This window comes from Fusarium venenatum, assembly GCF_020744135.1.
Source record: "Fusarium venenatum strain MPI-CAGE-CH-0201 chromosome Unknown EDB82scaffold_3, whole genome shotgun sequence".
NCBI classification, from domain to species: domain Eukaryota; kingdom Fungi; phylum Ascomycota; class Sordariomycetes; order Hypocreales; family Nectriaceae; genus Fusarium; species Fusarium venenatum.
The window spans coordinates 4,501,692-4,519,212 of record NW_027072131.1 but is presented as its reverse complement, the minus strand read 5'-3'; the positions used below and the strand labels follow the sequence as shown (position 1 = coordinate 4,519,212).

The window sequence follows — 17,521 nt, the reverse complement described above, 5'->3', positions numbered from 1 at the left end:
GTTCAAAGGCTAGACTTGCATTCTAGCAGGTGGAAGATAAAATATTGTATTTTTTTCTCTCTATGAATTGGCAAAAAGAGGGAACACAGGCAAAAAACATACAACACCGGGGATTCGCTGGTCGTCACCGACCCAACTACTAATCCAGCGCTTCGCAGCTTATCTATGGGAGAGCGGACGGGATCCCGAGCTTTCTGCGAGCTGTGGTCGTATGTGGAAGAATTGAGTGCAATTAGGTATTATAGCTAGTCCTGATGTACCAAATTAAACGATTCTGGCCTAGCACGCCATCACGCTTGATGTAACACTCAATGGTCAGAACAACAACAGAGATCTTTACCTGTGTAACCCTAATCACTATCATATGAAGATAATTTTGAATGAGAGTTAAGAGGAAGCAATAGCGAACTAAACGGTGCTTTGAAGAAATTGATACGTAGCTAACCAAAACCTGGGGAGGCGGAGGCACCAGGGATCGCAACATGACGAGTGTATAAATAAAGACCATTTGTACTCTATCTTGATCTCAGTTCTAGTTTGTTAGTCTAAACTCCCGTTTATCTATCCACTGGTAGTCCCATTTTGCTTAACATCTTCCACGAATTCGCCCAACTCTTGAACTTTTCTAACGACCCTCGCTGGCGATCCCAAAGCAACACTCCACGCAGGAATATCCCTAGTCACAATGGATCCTGCTCCAATAGTACATCCATTTCCAATCGTAACACCTGGCAAGATAGTAACACCGCCTCCAATCCAGCAATCGTCACCAATAGTAATGGGGTAAGCATATTCGATATTGGCTCTTCGACTAGCAACCTCGGTCTCATGAGTTGCTGTTGAAATCATAACATTAGGTCCAATCATAACTCTATCGCCGATTGAAACAATTGCAGAGTCCAAGACTGTCAGATTGAAGTTGGCGTAGAATCTCTTGCCGACAGACATGTTGGGTCCGTAGTCGACTCTGAAGGGAGGTTCGATAAAGACTTCATCGTCTGCTACATGCCCGAGGAAAGACTTGAGCATCTCGGCTCTTCTTTTAGTGATAGTTTCAATGTTGAAGTCCTCGCCTGTGGGGAACCAAGTGTTGTATTCATTCATGGCTTTTCGAGCAGCGAGACGAGAATTTGTGAGTTTCGGAATAAGTGAGTCGTAACTAAATCGCTGTTAATTATACGTGTATGAGATCAAGGTATTATTTGACGCACAGCATGCCCGAGATCATCCTCTCGTATTGTTCGCAGTGGGGAACATTTGCCAGCTTGGAGGCCTTCTCCAGCTCGACTTGGTTCTTCTCTTGAGCCGCCATTGTTTATAATCAACTTGACAATTGAAGGGTAATTAATATACTGCGAGATTGAAGTTTGTTTAATCAGTAATGAGAACAAAGAAATAATCGTGATCCATTATATCTAGTCTTCCCAGTACCAACCGAATGGGGTAATTAATTCTCTAAGTCAGCATCTCCGACTCCGACTCCGATAATGTGGGACGTCGGCTTGTTAGAAAAATAGGTAAGCATGCTGTGACTGCAAAAGCTCAGAACAAGTCTGTAAGCAATCGGATTTAGTAATGAATCTCCATAAAAAAGAGTAATCGGACTTACGTATTCCATCCAAGGAACATTGGACCAGCCATGGGGATTCGTCCGCCGCCCCTCCCATACTTTGCTAAGAACTTCCATCATTGCTGGGTGCTGAAAGCCCGTAGAACGTTTAATGTTGTCAATACATAGACTGGCATAGTGCATTTGATGCGGTGAACAAGTGTCGGCGCCAGCCAGGAAGAGTGGAAAGAGGAGACGTTTGTAAAAGACGCTGTCTGAGGGCATGACGGCACAGATATCGAGAATTGTCGTGACAGATTCCTTGATTCGGGAATCATCGCACGAAACTGCGAAGGTATCAGGAAAACGCATGATTCGAAGGAGGCAGGCATGGCGATATGCCTCGGCCAGCTGTCGCCATTCTCGATGCGCAGTGGGATAAACGGCTTGTTCAGGATCCCAGCCTCTTAGAAACTTCTCAGCGCTATCAAGCAATTTCTCAAATTGCTGAAGTGTAAGGTCGCCCGCAAGATATGATTTACCACCTTCGAGAACTTGACCTATCTTGAAGAAGATAACTGGCGGGCAGCCAACTAATGTGTGGAGACTAAGACTTCCATGATCTCGTACACATTCTCTTACGTCTTCAGAATAGGAGAGTTTTTCGGCACCACTGAAACCTCGGAGCATGTCAAGCCTACGGATGTCAGTCAGCTCACTAAAGAAAGGTTTACGGCAACTTTACCAAGATAGCGCGGAGATGAGAAATATTCCTGCCTTAGAACGTGTCGAGATATCGTCGTCACCCGCCATTCGTTTACAGAGGAACGATATCCCAGTAAGATGAGCTCCATGAGTAGAGACACCAGATTCGCAGATCTGGGCCAGTGTTAGTGAATATGTCGCCTCAAAAGTATAATATTGCTCACATCGTGCAGTACTAGCAATAGTACCATAGCCAGGAGATATTCTTCCTCGATACGTGTAAGTGTAGACGTTTCTTCTTGAAGCAACAAAGCCGCAACCGATCTTATAGCAGACAGTCTATATCCGAGAGAAGCGGTAATTAAATCTTGATCATTGCAGTTTCCAGTGTTGTACATATGGCATAATGCGAGTCCAAGTAAAGCGTGAAGGATACCCTGGTGCTTATGCGCAAGCGGAAGAACATGTTCCCGGAACGGATTGGTCAAGCCGGTTACATGTATTGCCAGGCGCTCGCTTAGTATCTGATCAACTAAGGCAGGCTTTAGCAAAAGATCAGTAGCGAGTCTGGAAGAGTCTTACAGTAGTAGAGTATATACTGGTTCGCAATAATATCGCTGTCGAGATCAATATCACTGGCCGCTATCGGATCAGAGTCAACTTGCGCAATCGACAACTGAGGAGGCGATTCAACAGGAGTCAAAGCAAAAATTGGCGAAAGGAATGAAGTATCCGAAACATCAAGAAGCGCCTGCTGAGGATCGAAAATTGGGAAGTTTGCATCAGGTGACTCGGCCGAGAGCAAAGACTCTTGAGGCGATTGTCGGACTTTGATAGAGTCCTGAATATTTGTATTGTCCTCTGATTCGTCAGAGACTACTGTCAAGCTGTTTTGAAATTGGAATTTCGGGGGATAGCCCTCGCACTGAAGTCCCTTGGTGCGACATCTATCGCAGATGGGTCGTTTGCGATCGCATTTCCGACATTTCTTGCGGCATGTACCACAAGCAGGATCTATTAGCAAATTAAGTATAGGTTCAACAGATGGACTGTATAACGCAATATGCTGCAGATATCGAACCAAACTGACTGGATGAATGGCTGCTTACCTTTTCTCCGAGCTGTTGGGCGGGTCGACAGAGGCTTATTGAGGCGGGCCATGGTGCTGCTTGTATTGCCAAATACGGTATAGAATGTCGAATAATAAAATGATCAAAACGGTATGAGTCTCAATTTATGTCGAAAGAGAAAAGGCTTGGGAAGGTCGGTCAGTCTTTTACAGGGTTTCTGGTTATGTCCGATTGCCGATTTACTAAAGCCGATTAAGAGCCTCCTCAGTCGGAGTGTCTCTGACTAGATAGACATCAAGTAGAGATTAACCTTGTTAGATAATTAAATATGTTTAGGTCATAGATCTTTCTTATGCATGGAGAACTGCTTTACATAGGTAGTTACGCGAATCTTTTTATCCTGAGTACTCATGATGTTTGGCAATGGTTACATAGTATGAATGGGAATGTGAAGACGGCGATGTCGAATTTCTGTCGTTGCAGAAGGTAGACAACCAAGCTATTCCTGGTAAGCCGTCAGTTCATCCTCCCACAGGCATGCATTACAGATATATCCTATGAAGGACTGGACAGAGATCGGGAGGCTATCTCAGAGAATGCAACTCGTAGCATATTTGGCTGGTTGCGCGTAGAGGGCTTTGTGCAAGGCGAGCAGGACATATGGAAACATGAGTGGTTCGAAATGTCTAACTCTGACGGTGATGATTTCGAGGAGGATAAAACAATATCTGACGCCTCGGCGCGACTCCCGTGGCGAGTAGGATTTTGGGTTTTGGGTCTCTCGCATTAGACAACAACATTCCCGATCAACGGAAATGGGGAGATATAATTGCCCAGAGGGAAACTCAAGAAGTATTTCAGGGCAACGGATTTGTTTTATGACTATAAGTGGTTCTCGTCCCATTCAGGTACCCAATTCAATCCCATGGAGGAAGGACTTTGCTTCGCCGTCAACACACAGTATCAAATCTAGGCTTTACCAGGATCATCCTGGCAAACCCAGGCTATAAATACCTGGCCAAGCACTGAGCTGGAAATTTGTTCATCAGCCTGGTTTTTTTTATCTAGGCAAAACTTACACCACGTACGTCTTCACTCCGCGGTCAAACACTAAATGCAGGATGTTTTACTGTTGACCGTCATGTTGATTCCGCCTGCTGACAGTAACGTGCCAAGGCCCAACATTATAACGATGGACAGTGCTGAAAAGGACTTCGGTCAGTAGTTATCCATAAGATGTGCTACCATAGACAAGCCACTTAGTCAGTTCTCTTCCTCCCCGGATGTTGTGTGACCCGATGCTGATGGTATGGGGGCCAAAATACGATACCCAGACTGGCTTGATCTGTCCTTGTAATTTGAACGCCGTCGGGCTATCATTCTTCCAAATACAACGAGGCAAGTTCTTCTTAGATTCCAGAACTGAGAATTTATTGGTGTCAAAAATGGAATTAGCTTGAAAATCTAAAGGACGCCGCTGAGTGAGACCGTAGACCCCGAGCTTGAGAGATGATCTTGACGACTTAGTTAGCCCTAGGCTTAGCCTTAATCCCCAACTTTGTTATATTCTCTTGCGCCGCCGGTCACTAGATGAAATGACACTAAGAATGAAATTAAGTTTAATTTGTTTCACAAAACATTGTGTTAAAGTGTCGACAGTACAGCACATCAACTGCGGGGAATTTCCAACGTAATGTAATAATATCTTTTAGTTGTGGAGCACCAAATGAGCAGCCTGTCAGAGTGAAACAAACTTCTAATATCCAATAAGAGCTTTATAACGCAGATAAAAATAAGATCCTGATCACTTACCGTCTTTCCAACACCACGTTGAGGCGCAGTCAGAACCTGGGGGCTAGCGTAGAAATGGCTGACATTTGTCAATGCCGAGAATACTGTCAGCATATCTAGTCTAAGCCCATCTCAGAAATTGCATTTGGCCAATTAGATCAATCCCATTCAAGGCCGTGCTGGGTTTGACAGGTCTCGGGAGGTAAGAGTTCCGGGAATCTCGGCTGGGCTGAGTCGAGATGTATGGCTTTGTTTCTATTCCCAGCTGAGGTGAGGCGGTGGCATGGACATTAGAGATGCAGATGTGGTAGTATACTAAATTTCATGTAGTAGACAGTAGACTCGATGAAGAATTGATTTTGTATATAATGAGATGGCATATCCGCTTCAGTTGACAATTCTCATCATCACTTCACTACAACACAAACAAACAAGCAACTCCATAACTCTTCACTCTAACTACAACTATAACACCAACTCATATCCTCCTCTTCAGTCATACTACAACAACATCAACATGTTCTCCAAGATCTTCTCCGTTTCTCTCCTCCTCGCTGCGACTGTCTCTGCAGCACCCGCCTCAAAGACAGTCCGCTCCACCCCAGACAAGACCGTCACTCTCACAGGCGTAACCCACTCTGTCAATGCAGGTCTTGGTGGTCTTCGCTTTGATCCCGACAATGTCGTCGCTGAAGTCGGCGACGTAGTCGAGTGGCACTTCCTCCCCGCCAACCACACTGTCGCCCAGTCCAGCTTTGGCGAGCCTTGTGAGCCTCTCGCCGACGGTACAGGTTTCTTTGCCGGCTTCAACTTTGCCACGGCTGAGGGCCAGGCTCCCGATGTCTTCCAGATTGTCGTGGAGGACACCAAGCCTATCTGGTACTACTGCGCTCAGCAAAAGGGCAACCACTGCCAGATGGGCATGGTTGGTGTCATCAACCAAAACTTTGACAACCAGGACTTCAGCCTCCGGCGACACAAGGAACTTGCTGCCTTGACTGGTGTTTCTGTCATTCCCGAGGTTCAACAGGGTGGAAGCGTTATTCCCAACCCCAACCCCAACGGTGGCTTTTGAGAAGGTTACTGTGATGGGAAAGGTCTAGCTAGACTAGCACTTTCTTTGATCTGATATGGCTTCCTAGCGAAGAATGATATGGTACGGGGCTTGGGGTTACATGGGTGGCTTGGTTACAGAATAGCGGTTTGCTTTCTATTTTTCTTCATTCCTTTCGAGATATATATTTTTGAATTCAATAAAATTCATTCATTTACTTTTGAAACCATTTGACTATTCTGTGTTCTCCCAAGGTCTATCATAAGGTCCACGTGCACATCCCTTGTATATACCCAATTACCTAATTTGAAAGTCTCCGACAGTAATATGGTGGTACCCTTTTCGGAACATGCCGAAAGATGTCCCATCTGGAACAACGCTTACCCCCTCATGTCCGCCATATGTCCGGCTCCGACTCCATCAACATCCTTTGGAATCATCAGCTTGTTTTTAGCATGGCTGGGTCAGATCACCATAGTCGGCACACAAGACATGAACCCAGTCACTTCCAATGTATTTAAACCAGCCAGGAATCCATCATCGACACCTATTTTTACTTGTTACTTGCCACTTGACATTGGACCCTTTATGCGAAGATCTACGATAAGACCCCAGAACGATCTGGACCCTCAGACCCTGAAGCCACTCAATCTGTGAAGATTAAGTAATTTATTTAAAGACGCTTAGTTCCTGCGTCTAAACGGCGAGCTATCACCGCAACTCTTTACCGCTTCCAACACATCTACTGCAGGTGAAGCTGACCGACACAACCACAAGCGACCCGAGTGTCTGGGATATGGCCTGATTTTGTTGGCACTATTGAAACCTCATGCGTCCACCTCATACCTGAGAAAAGGGTGTTTTGTAGTAGGAAAATGATAACCGAATTCTATTATTGGTTCCGTCTCATTCCCTCGGATACTAGACCCTGGAGCTTGTGGACGCTATACTTCTTATAGATGCTATAGTAGTGAATGATTGGACCACGTGTGGGCTTATTCGCTCGATTCTGACGTCAAGCTTCGATCTGTAAAACTGGACCAGGATCCGAGGATCGAATCTGAAACTACGATCAAGCTGAATATTCTTAATCTCACCGCGATCCTTCTTTTCTTCCTATTCCCTTTTCTCTGATTAAGAACGCTACAACTCTCATTCATCTTGCTCCCTCACTATCGAGTGATACACATTCGCTTCAATGATTCCTCAAGCTGATGAAGCCATGGCCGTATCCAGGAACTTTTTCTTGCCGCCTACGAGCGGGGCCAACACTATTGATGTGAGAAAGATCCAGACGGTACGGAATACTACCACTTGACACGCCCGCCAAAAACAAAAAAAAAATTGTCTTGTAACCTTTGAAGCAGACAAAGCTCTTGCAAGATGCGCACATGACACAACAGCTCCAACAGTCTTATGATATTGACCAATTCCTCAACAACCCATCACCCATCGATGAGACGGTCATCAACTTTGCCGACGACATTACCCAATCGCTAGGCGACGCGCTTCGATCTACACCCTGCGAATATCCTTCATCGGCTGCTCAGACACCAAACAGATCTCACCGTCGACCCAAGCGACTATCACGACAAAATACTACATCTTCTGTGGGTGGAAGCTCTGTGTCTAGAAAGTCCAAGCGCTGCTACCTGTGCGGCGCGACTGACACACCTCGCTGGCAAGAGACTGGTTTGGGGAGTCGTTTGTTCTGCAATGTTTGCGGGTTGTTGCACTCTAAGAAATTGATTGCGCGAAAGCGTCTTGCTGAATCCAGCCGGGGCGACACCATGTCAACCACTGATAGTGCTTGGTCATGACTATCAAGTGTTGTCGATGTTTATATTTATTTATGGATATCTAGAATTTGTATGAGCTGGAGTTGGGTCTTGGTCTGTTTTTATTCTATCACATTGGGCTTGGGTTATTTAGACGATTACTATCTCGACGTAATAACAACATCATTTAATCACGTAGTAACCGCTTTTCGCGGTTATGTTCTCGTCATCTTGATGGCAGCGACAATCCCCTTCCCCTTCATCACGTTTTCCATCCCATCCTGGACGGATAATTTCAACGTGTTTGATACGATAAAGTTCCAATCAAGGTGTGATTCACTAGACTCAAATGCTATGGTGTTGACGGCCGCGAGGGAAGTAACATCATTTTACAGGGGTACAAAGTCAACGTCTTAAAGTTTATCCTCCCACAGATCATAAACTCTTGGGGTTTAAATGACCTGCATTCATCGTATCTTTCCCCAATCACTTGGCATCTTTTAAAACTCAGTCTGGGGTAAATCGTACTGATTTCTCAATCACTGTGGAGTTTTGTTTATGGATATTGTATGCAATTGGTTACTCTCGACGACACTTAGAGTCATCAGCCCTTTTTTTCTCTTTTCTCCGTCTCCATCTAACGGAAGTCCGCCCTTTCTTGATTGGTCATGATCCTGGACTCTCGCTTAAGTTGATGTGAATCGTCGATTCGTACAACCACATCAAGACTTGGCCATCGGCACTTTTTTAGAGACCAAATATTCTTCGCTATTATCATTTAGAATCCCCATACTCTGCGCTCAACATCTCGTCATTCTTTCAACATCGTAATCTCATCTTTTCGACATTACCTCTTCTGCGATTGGAGCTAAACTTATCAGATTTGACTTAGATCTCGATTGATCTGTTGTGTCTCAAAATGCCTGGCAACAGCAACTTCTTTTTACCGCCAACTGCCCCTCCCTCCAGGACCTTTGACACAAGAGAGCTCCAAACTGTATGCGCTCCTTTTTTTCTGGGTGCATATCCTTTAATTTAATAAAAATCATCAAAGGTTCTTCAAGATTATGAGACGTCAATACGTGAACAACAACTCCACAACCATCAATCCACACAACTACAAACTCTCACTGAAGTGGCAGAGTCACCATCGTCACCATCAATAGTTCCAGGCGCTATCCCCAAGAAGCGTAGCTCACACAGGGATACAAGGGTATCGTCGCAATCTCATACGCCATCACGCTCCCAACGTCGAAGTAAAAATGTGCTGCAATCCGTGCGTTTCATTTCTTTCTTACATGTGGTTGTTACCTGACAGAAAAAACAGGTCCATGACCATGCTACAACAGCAGTAAAGCGCTGCGATACATGTGGAGTAACGGAAACCCCTCGCTGGCGAGGGCTTCTATGCAACGTGTGCGGTCTTGTACAGACAAAGAGAATCGCACGCAAGAATCTCACAGTCAGTCGAGATTCCACTTCCACCATGGGTAGCAGCCATCGATAAGATGAGATTCACGTATGCACTTTAGTCCCTTTACTGCAAGTCTAGAGATACACCAGCCGGGGCTTGCGCTGAATCATTTGAAAGAATGCTGTCCTCCATCTCTTTTCTCCTTGTTTAGCCACAAGGCCAAAAGGATGTCACTCGCTCAAGCACGGCTAAAACAGCACGACTGCCACTTACTCGCCGTCATCATGGCCCATCTCACTCATTTCATCAAACTTCCTCGCAAGTTTACCACCCTGCGCCTCAACAGAGTTAGTAACCGCCAAGTCCAAATCGATCATCCACTTGGCCATCGTCTCATCCGTGCTATTATCATCAACCACGAACCGCTTCCCAGTTTCATTCAATCTCCTCCTCGCACGCCTCACCTGCGTCTGCTCTATGCTCCCCTGTCGGATCGCCATACTCATAACGCCCTTGGTTATCGCCCCGAAAACTTTGTACGACATGAAGAGCTCTTCAAGCCCCGCAACGCATAGGTTCACAAAGAACTGCATCTCATCTTTGTTGTGGTAGTCTGCGCGCATCGTGGCGTTGGCGACGTATATCACCCCGGTTTGCCACATGACCGAGAGAGCTTCCAGATGGAATTCGAGCCGATAAGACAGCAGAAGTCGCTTCATTTGGCGGATGGAGACGTGATATACATTCTGCGGATTTGCGCGTTCGGCGGCAAATGTTCGCAGTGGAGTGGAAGAGCGATTAGGCTGGTGAAGAAAGGGACGAAAAAGGTCTGTGATTACGGCGTGATAGTATATACTGGAAACGTTAGCGTTGGAAATCATGCAGTGAACTTCAAGTCTTACTGCATGAGATAAACGGCAGAGCTGCTACCGGGTTGTCGAACCAATCTCAACGGTAACTCATCTGCCCAGGTGAGAAGTTGACGGTAGGTACCCTCAACATACTCAAGAGCTTCCTTCTGATTCAAAAATCCCTCTAGGTCTGGGCCATAGTATATCTTGGCGATGGAAGCAAAAATTATCCAGAGTTTGCACATGGCACGAAACACCTCGACACTTTCAGGTAGCGAGACTGCAACTTCGTCTCCAGCGGCAAGGGCTATATCAATATCGCCAGGCATCATCAACCCGGGTGGGATATCAACATTGACTTTATGGTAATGAAGAGTGAAAACGCTGGATTCATTGTGTCAGCTTCAGGTGGGAACAGAATACGGCCAAAGCAAACGTATCGACTCACCAAGACCAATTGAAAACGCCCCACGCCGTATATGAAGCAGCCTTCTGCCAATCCGGATACCCATGAACCCATGCTGCTGCAGACTGCGATTGCGGATCAACATTCAAAAGGCCCATTGTTTGTGCAATCTCAATTCCGGTTTTGTGAAACACGAACGCAAGTTCGTCTTGTCCGTGTGTTACAGATGCCATGGACATGAGTTGCGATGCAGATATGTTGCACAGCGTAGCGGATTCACGGCGGTCCAGCTGGTTCCACTGCGCTTGGGCATCGAGAAAGAAGAGCCAGCTCCAGGAGGCTGCTTTGGGGTGAATGGAAGTATAAGCTTGCTGCACAGCCAGCGGTCAGCTTGGGTTATTTTCCTGGTTCGACATACTTACACAGGCCCAAGCCAAAAGAGCTGACACCAGAAACCGAGAGCAAAAATATGGTCGCTTTTGGGAGAGATCTTGCAGGAATAGATCTATATTGAAAAGAGGAAGAATTGTGAAATCATTATTGAGATAAAGCGCGATCACTCGAATGGCAAAGTCATTGGGGATGGGCAAGTCAGTCCAGAAGGATATGTCAACCTGGAGCAGAATATCAATATGTGCTTGCGCCAAGTGTAATAGGCTATTGCACCAATCAGAAGCCCCGTCACAGTGTTCGTCTTTCTTCTTGGATGTGTCAGGCAGTTCTGAGTCAGCGACATCGGTTAGCAAAAGACGCTCTCTTAGGATCTCGGGGTTTCGAGGAACAAGGAGCGCCTCAAGAGGCAGCGAGTTGACGGCAATGGGCATCAAAACCGGATACGCGATAGGATGTCGGACCATGAGCTCTTGCTCCATTGGATTGGATGCCGGCGGCAAAAGACTCCCGGCGAGAGTATAATGCATCGGTGACGGACATTGCGCAGCCAAAGGTGTCCACGCAGGAGGTGATCTTGACGATGAAGATTCCGGGGTATGCATCGATGAAGCAGCAGGGCATGGATCTCTGGGCATCTTTCGAAACAAATCAAAAAGCTCCAGGGCTTCGAAATACGGCAGCGTCGCCAAGAGTTGAGAAAGGGCGCTTGGATCTTGGCTTAGCCTGTCCAGTCTTTCAAGCTGAACCGAACTGGCCGGCGCTGGAGGCCCATCGAGATACTCGCATCGCAAGTCACGTTCTGTACATTTTATACAAGTTGGTCGGCTCCGATCACACTGCGGTACAAGATTCCGTTAGTTAATTCATGAGCCACCTTTTGGATGAAGTTATCGTCAGCACGTGAGCGTCTAGAAAGAGGCATTGTGCAAATTTCAATTCCGACTATCATGCCATACAATTTAGAATCAGTAATAAAATTCCCGAACCTTTTTCTTGCGCTTTCGGCATGGTTCGCAGGCGGGGATGTGTCCGGCCCCAACCTTCCGCGCCGATCCAGACAGCCTCGCCAACTGAGTGTCCGGCGCCGACGAGGATGGAGTCTGCGATGGCTTTCGACTTATAGGTCGTAGAGACTGCTGAGGAGCCATAATACCCTCTTGCTATGCCGAGACACGTTCGCGGGGATGGAGAAATGGGGGCTGAAGGAGAAGATAGACTTTTTTCCCCTTTGAGGGGAGGAGAAATTGCGGGATTCCAGGGGTCCATTTCATCCAGTTGGAAGGATTTCATCTGCCACCATTCTGGTTTAGCTCCTAACTTGCCAACAACTGCCGCCTGACTCAGCCTTTATCATCCCGGCACGTAAAAAACAAGGCTGCGTGTTGTGTTGCATTGTTATCCTGTACTTGTTAAATCACTATTGAATTGTTTACGCTCTGCTTTCGTCGCTTGCATAACCGGAGGCTTCACTAAGCCAATCATCCATTAACTCGGCTCTTGATGCTTACCCGTCTCTGCATAGCTGAAGTAGAGATGCAATAGAACAAAATCAAACTACCGACAGAAATATGTCGAGTTCAATCTTGAAATCCTATAGAAATACTGACTTGATACAAAACAGAGAGAATACACAATAACGGATTTCCAGTCAATATGCTTTGACGTCCGCGGAGATACTATATTCCTATGACAAACGTCATTAAAACCTTGTTCAACACGAGTCTGACAACAGTTTTTGCAAACGTCTACACTACTTATTAGAGGCTTTGACTCTTTAATCAAACCAAAGTATAAGGTTCTGACCCAGACAGCATCGTGGCTCAAACGTTTCCAGGGTAAAAAGCATAACTTAGCTGTACACGTAGATAGTTCATGGTGAGAATGCACAGGTTCACGGCTGTCAACAGCAAACCAGCAGTTCCACTTATGCAAAGTTCGTCCCACAACAAAACGGTAAAGAGGTCGATCATAAATACATTTCTTGAAATGTATATCGTAAATTGAACACTTACAAATTAGAATTCTACGTTACGAACCCTATTCATCACAATGTCAAAAAGTCGAGGTGCAGCTCAATCTCAAATACCCTATGCTTCCCCACGGCCTAATCTCGGCTAAAAATGCCCACATAATAAAAACCTTGCCTTCCCACCGAAACTTCTTTCTTTCCTCTTCAAGCCCATCGCCCTCCCCAACGCTGCGTTTCCATGCTACAAACAGAGAGATTCTGCCCGAATCTCTCAAGACACGAGATCTTCGGTTCTCATCGTCATCTACATGCATGTGGGAAATTCGGAGTAAGCCTCAAATCCACCAACCGTACCGCTATCTAGCAGTAACTGGTTTGGTCTGCCGGTAACGGCCTGGCGTCAATGTTACGTCTGCAAATGATATCAGAAATCTCAGAGCGGCGACTCGTTTCGTCGATCTCTATGGGAAGTCTTTGCGAGGCTTGTTGCAAAAAACTGAAGTGCGATACGCGGCGTCCTGTTTGCTTGCGAGCAGGATGACTCAATTCCGATCACTCTGGGGAGGGCGATGGCTTCACCTTTTTTTTCTCAGGTCAGTACTTTCTTAGCGTTCAAGGATAATACTAATAAAGGTGGTGGTAGGAAGGGAGTCGACGGACGGAAAGAGGAGGAGAGGGAGTAAGAGGAGGAATGGGGTTTTGTCATTTCGGTCGTTAAAATACGAATATTCTCAATCATTACTTTTTCCCATGCGATCAACCTGTCCTGAACCAAAACAATTCATCCGTCCTTCGCGAGGTATACACTCATCCTAACCCATCCAGAAAGAAACACCATCGAACGCCATAATCGCCTTGATCGTCAGAAACAAATCCTTGTCCAAGCTCAAACATCACCCGAATCCAATCCCCTCACGATCGCATAACTTGTGCCCGCCGCCAACATTCCGATAACAAGCGTTTGCACCGCTCCCCAAACTCCCGCGCGATGGTTTCGAATGGCAACGTAGTTTTTGACATACCCAAACACCAGCAACACTGCGACCGTGATACCGATCGAGACCAATAGCGCTTCGCGAACGCGGGACATGACAAAGTAGGGAATCATGGGGATGAGGCCGCCGATGAAGTAGCTCAGACCCATGGTGACAGCAGAGATCCATGCGCGGTGCACGTTGGGTTCTTCGAGCTTGAGCTCAAAGTCCATCATGAAGCGCACCCACTCGCTGGGGTTCTTGCACAGCTCGTCGACTAGTGGCGCCGCGGAGCTTCTTGAAACGTTATACTTTTGCAGCACATCGTACACACCCGTTCTCTCGTCAGCGGGTCTGTTGTGCACTGCAAACTCTTTCTTCTCCGCTTGTGAATGGTAGGCATCGCGCTCTGTGACGGCTGCTAGGTAAGCGCCTAGACCCATGCTGATCATGCCGGAGAAGAGCTCTGCCAGGCCAGCAATGATGACAACTTTGGCGCTACCGAGACTGGATAGACCGGCTGTCAAGGCAAAGGGTACTGTGAGGCCGTCGGAGAAGCCAATGATGATGTCGCGTAGGATGTCGCTGTAGTCGACATGGCATTCTTCATGTTTGCTCTGGCAGGGGTGCAGAGCACGGGTATCGTAGGGAGTGTGATTGCTTTGGTAGGAGATTGAGCGCTCGATGGCTGGCTCTGAGGGGAGAAGGGGACGTGTTTCTGAGATGTGCGTCATTGTGGTAGAGTAGGATGGTGAGAGTCTGGTGACAATCGTATGGTGTTTTAGACTTTATTTTTGTACTTTTAAATGAATCGATCAATTCGCCACAGTGTCTTGTCAATTTATAAGCAATGGCCACAATGGAAATTCACCGATGTTCTCTTGATGGCTTTTCTTGAATTCACCGTTCTTGATGGCCTGTCTTATACCCTTTACTCGCCCTTTGTCTCTCCACCTGCTGCACAGACCGAACTCGACGCTTCTCCAAAAGGGAATAGACCGATGCCGAATCCATGATCTCTCTTCGTGTCATCCACCAATCAGAAGATGTGTATTTGCAATATGGTAGTAAACAAGACTGGTATGGTTGTCGTACAGCCAAGCTACTCGTTAGTACTCCATACGCTAGAATTAATTTAATTGATAAAGAAAATTCTTTGTAGACAGAGAAAATGTAAAATTTTATTAAATGCTCGCTCGGCTTGTTCTGTACATAATTGGTATGGTCTAAAATTGTCTCCAGTTCTTCGGGTCTAGAGCTTGGCGTCGCGCTTCTTGCGCTGGTACGGCATCACCTCGAAGCCCTGCACACCACCGTCGCGAATCACTCTTCGCAGGATCTTTCCGCTGGGTGATTTTGGGATCGCCTTTACAAAGACAATTCCACCTACGAGCCACTTGTACCTTGCAGCGTGGCTCTCCACCAAAGTTTTGAGATCGTGCGCCAGCGTCATGAGGTCAGCCTCCGACTTGTTCTGGTCTGCAGCTACCACGTACGCGCGCGGCCACTCTGTCGCCTCGGTCTTGTCGTGTACTCCCACTACACCGGCATCCGCTACAGCGTCGCTACTGCAGAGGATAGCCTCCAGCTCCGCGGGCGCGACCTGGAACGCGCGGACCTTGATGAGCTCTTTGATACGGTCGGTGATGCACAGGTTGCCTTCTGTGTCGAGCGTTCCTACATCGCCGGTGCGGAGCCAGCCGTCGGATGTGAGAGCTTCGGCCGTGACGCTCATGTCGGGTGTTTCATTGCTTCCGAGACCTTGCGTGGGGACGTAAGCAGTCATCAAACCAGGCGATCTAACAAGAATCTCGCCTGGTGCACCAAACGGTGCGGCCTTGGTGGTTGAGTCGTCCGAGGTCGAGTCTGCCTCTCCCGATGCTGCGATCATGAGTTCCACACCCCAGTGAGGTTTGCCTGTGTCATTCTTGTAGCCGTGCATGTCCTTTTCCCGTAGACCTCTTTGCACAGTGATGCTGCATGCTTCAGACATGCCGTAGCCCAATCGGACGAGGAAGCCACAGCGTTGGAAGACCTTTTCTACGACTTCATGGCCCAAGGGAGCGCCACCTGTCACGCCTGCGACAACGCTGCTGAATGCATTGCGGCCACGTGCGTCGCGGCGCGCAAAAGGTTCCACGACAGGTGACTTGGCGAGCATGACGGCGACGGGCGGCGCCATGTGAAGGTAGGTGATTTGTCGTCGGGGAATGGCGTACAAGACGGTATCAAGCTTAAATGCAGGCATGGTGAAAACGCTTGATCCGGTAGCGAAAGCCAGTAGAAAGATGTTGGTAAGGCCAAAGACGTGGTAGAAAGGTACGTAGCCCAGCCATCGCTGGTGGAAGCTGTAAAAGTCTGCATCATGCCACAGCGACGCGATGGAAAAGTTGATGGCTTGGTGAGAGAGCAGGACACCCTTGGATCGACCTGATGTGCCGGATGACCAGAGTATGACGGCTGTGCGCGTAACAGCTGATTCAGGAGGGAATGAGTGACCAACAGTGAGAGCAGAGCTGGTGTTGACGAGAAGGTTCCTCCAGTCCCCTTCCTCAGCGTGCGACGCAGGCGAAATAGGATACAAGTCCCTAGCTACATCAACAGTGTAAACGCGCACACTGTTCTTGTAGGCTTCATCTTCCTGAGATTCGAGCGCCTTCTCAACGGTGTCAAGAAGGGCCTTTGCCGTGAAGAGGACGCGCGGGCGAGAGTTCTTGAGGACCCATGCGAGTTCAGTGGTTGTCAATGATGGGGAGGCGAGTGTGGCGGTGAGACCAGCCGCGATTGTGCCCATAAACAATGTCGCAAAGGGCAGGCAATTGGGGAGCTGGATGAGCACGACTGGAGCGATTTCCGGGCCTGTGCATGATGCTGTTGGAGGGAGAGTCTCCAGAGCGTTTGGGTCGAGGCCTAGGGATTGGAGGTTTGAAGCTAGAGTGAGGGCGTCGCGTTTCACGCGGGAGAATGTGAGGGGACGGTCTGAGCGTGTTAGTGAGATGTGCGATTGAAGGTAATGAGTTTATGCGTTTTCACATGAGGGTGAGAGTGAGAGAGGATGCGTATTACTTACCGCTGGCGTGGTCTGTGAAGATAGGCTGGTCATCACGAATCTTGGGCACCCTTCTGGCTCTGGGCACAAAGTCGCTCTCATGCTGAAAAGGATTGCTGAATATAAAGTCAAAGACGTTTGCGCCTGGTACATTGGCAGGTTGTCCCACATAAGCAGGCTGAGACGTATCTGTAGCCATGATGTTTTGTGTTATGTATGTACCCTGCTGTGCTCTTGTGTCCTGTCCTGTGGTGTTTTCTGTGTCGCCAAGGTAACGTGGCTGGTTGACAGGGGTTAGATTGAGTACTAAGAAAGATGATTTTCTTGATGAACTGTTGGAGTCTTGGTAAGAGACGTCTTATATTGAGGCTCTAGAATAGATTAGATCTCCCTCTACCTTGGGTATACCGATACGGATACCGTAGAGGTCGGGCCGGACGTGGAGATTGAACATTGCGGAGACCCCGCGTTGACTCTTTGAGCACTACGGCAATTGGAATCGGCTGCATCACCCCGCT

At 47.5% G+C, this 17,521-nt stretch overlaps 6 protein-coding genes across 6 annotated transcripts; 2 read left to right on the top strand and 4 right to left on the bottom strand.

The window, feature by feature from the left end:
- Nucleotides 1-1,408: 1,408 nt before the first annotated feature.
- On the bottom strand, nt 1,409-3,490 carry EDB82DRAFT_247818 (fungal-specific transcription factor domain-containing protein). Its single transcript, XM_025727870.2, has 6 exons — nt 3,364-3,490; nt 2,837-3,268; nt 2,479-2,786; nt 2,295-2,428; nt 1,610-2,246; nt 1,409-1,553 (listed from the first exon to the last, which is right to left on the bottom strand). The coding sequence occupies exons 1-6, from the start codon at nt 3,413-3,415 to the stop codon at nt 1,506-1,508; spliced, it is 1,611 nt and encodes a 536-aa protein (XP_025582294.1). The 5' UTR covers nt 3,416-3,490; the 3' UTR covers nt 1,409-1,505.
- A 2,142-nt stretch (nt 3,491-5,632) lies between these two features.
- EDB82DRAFT_527283 (Cupredoxin) lies at nt 5,633-6,190 on the top strand (the record flags this gene model as incomplete). The annotated part of the gene is made up of 1 exon (XM_025727868.1): nt 5,633-6,190. The coding sequence occupies one exon, from the start codon at nt 5,633-5,635 to the stop codon at nt 6,188-6,190; it is 558 nt and encodes a 185-aa protein (XP_025582292.1).
- Nucleotides 6,191-7,292: 1,102 nt separating this feature from the next.
- Nucleotides 7,293-8,149, top strand: EDB82DRAFT_507259 (uncharacterized protein). The gene is made up of 2 exons (XM_065608783.1): nt 7,293-7,466; nt 7,537-8,149. Exons 1-2 carry the CDS (start codon nt 7,368-7,370, stop codon nt 7,987-7,989), a joined length of 552 nt encoding a protein of 183 aa, XP_065464047.1. The 5' UTR covers nt 7,293-7,367; the 3' UTR covers nt 7,990-8,149.
- Nucleotides 8,150-9,630: 1,481 nt separating this feature from the next.
- On the bottom strand, nt 9,631-11,646 carry EDB82DRAFT_546970 (uncharacterized protein; the record flags this gene model as incomplete). The annotated part of the gene is made up of 4 exons (XM_025727864.2): nt 9,631-10,216; nt 10,264-10,596; nt 10,661-10,989; nt 11,041-11,646. 4 exons carry the CDS (start codon nt 11,644-11,646, stop codon nt 9,631-9,633), a joined length of 1,854 nt encoding a protein of 617 aa, XP_025582289.2.
- A 1,767-nt stretch (nt 11,647-13,413) lies between these two features.
- EDB82DRAFT_568099 (VIT family-domain-containing protein) lies at nt 13,414-14,949 on the bottom strand (the record flags this gene model as incomplete). Its single annotated transcript, XM_025727863.2, has 2 exons — nt 13,908-14,949; nt 13,414-13,559 (listed from the first exon to the last, which is right to left on the bottom strand). Exons 1-2 carry the CDS (start codon nt 14,686-14,688, stop codon nt 13,414-13,416), a joined length of 927 nt encoding a protein of 308 aa, XP_025582288.2. The 5' UTR covers nt 14,689-14,949.
- A 157-nt stretch (nt 14,950-15,106) lies between these two features.
- On the bottom strand, nt 15,107-17,442 carry EDB82DRAFT_507235 (uncharacterized protein). Its single transcript, XM_065608782.1, has 2 exons — nt 17,025-17,442; nt 15,107-16,933 (listed from the first exon to the last, which is right to left on the bottom strand). The coding sequence occupies exons 1-2, from the start codon at nt 17,200-17,202 to the stop codon at nt 15,207-15,209; spliced, it is 1,905 nt and encodes a 634-aa protein (XP_065464046.1). The 5' UTR covers nt 17,203-17,442; the 3' UTR covers nt 15,107-15,206.
- Between the last annotated feature and the right edge of the window lie 79 nt (nt 17,443-17,521).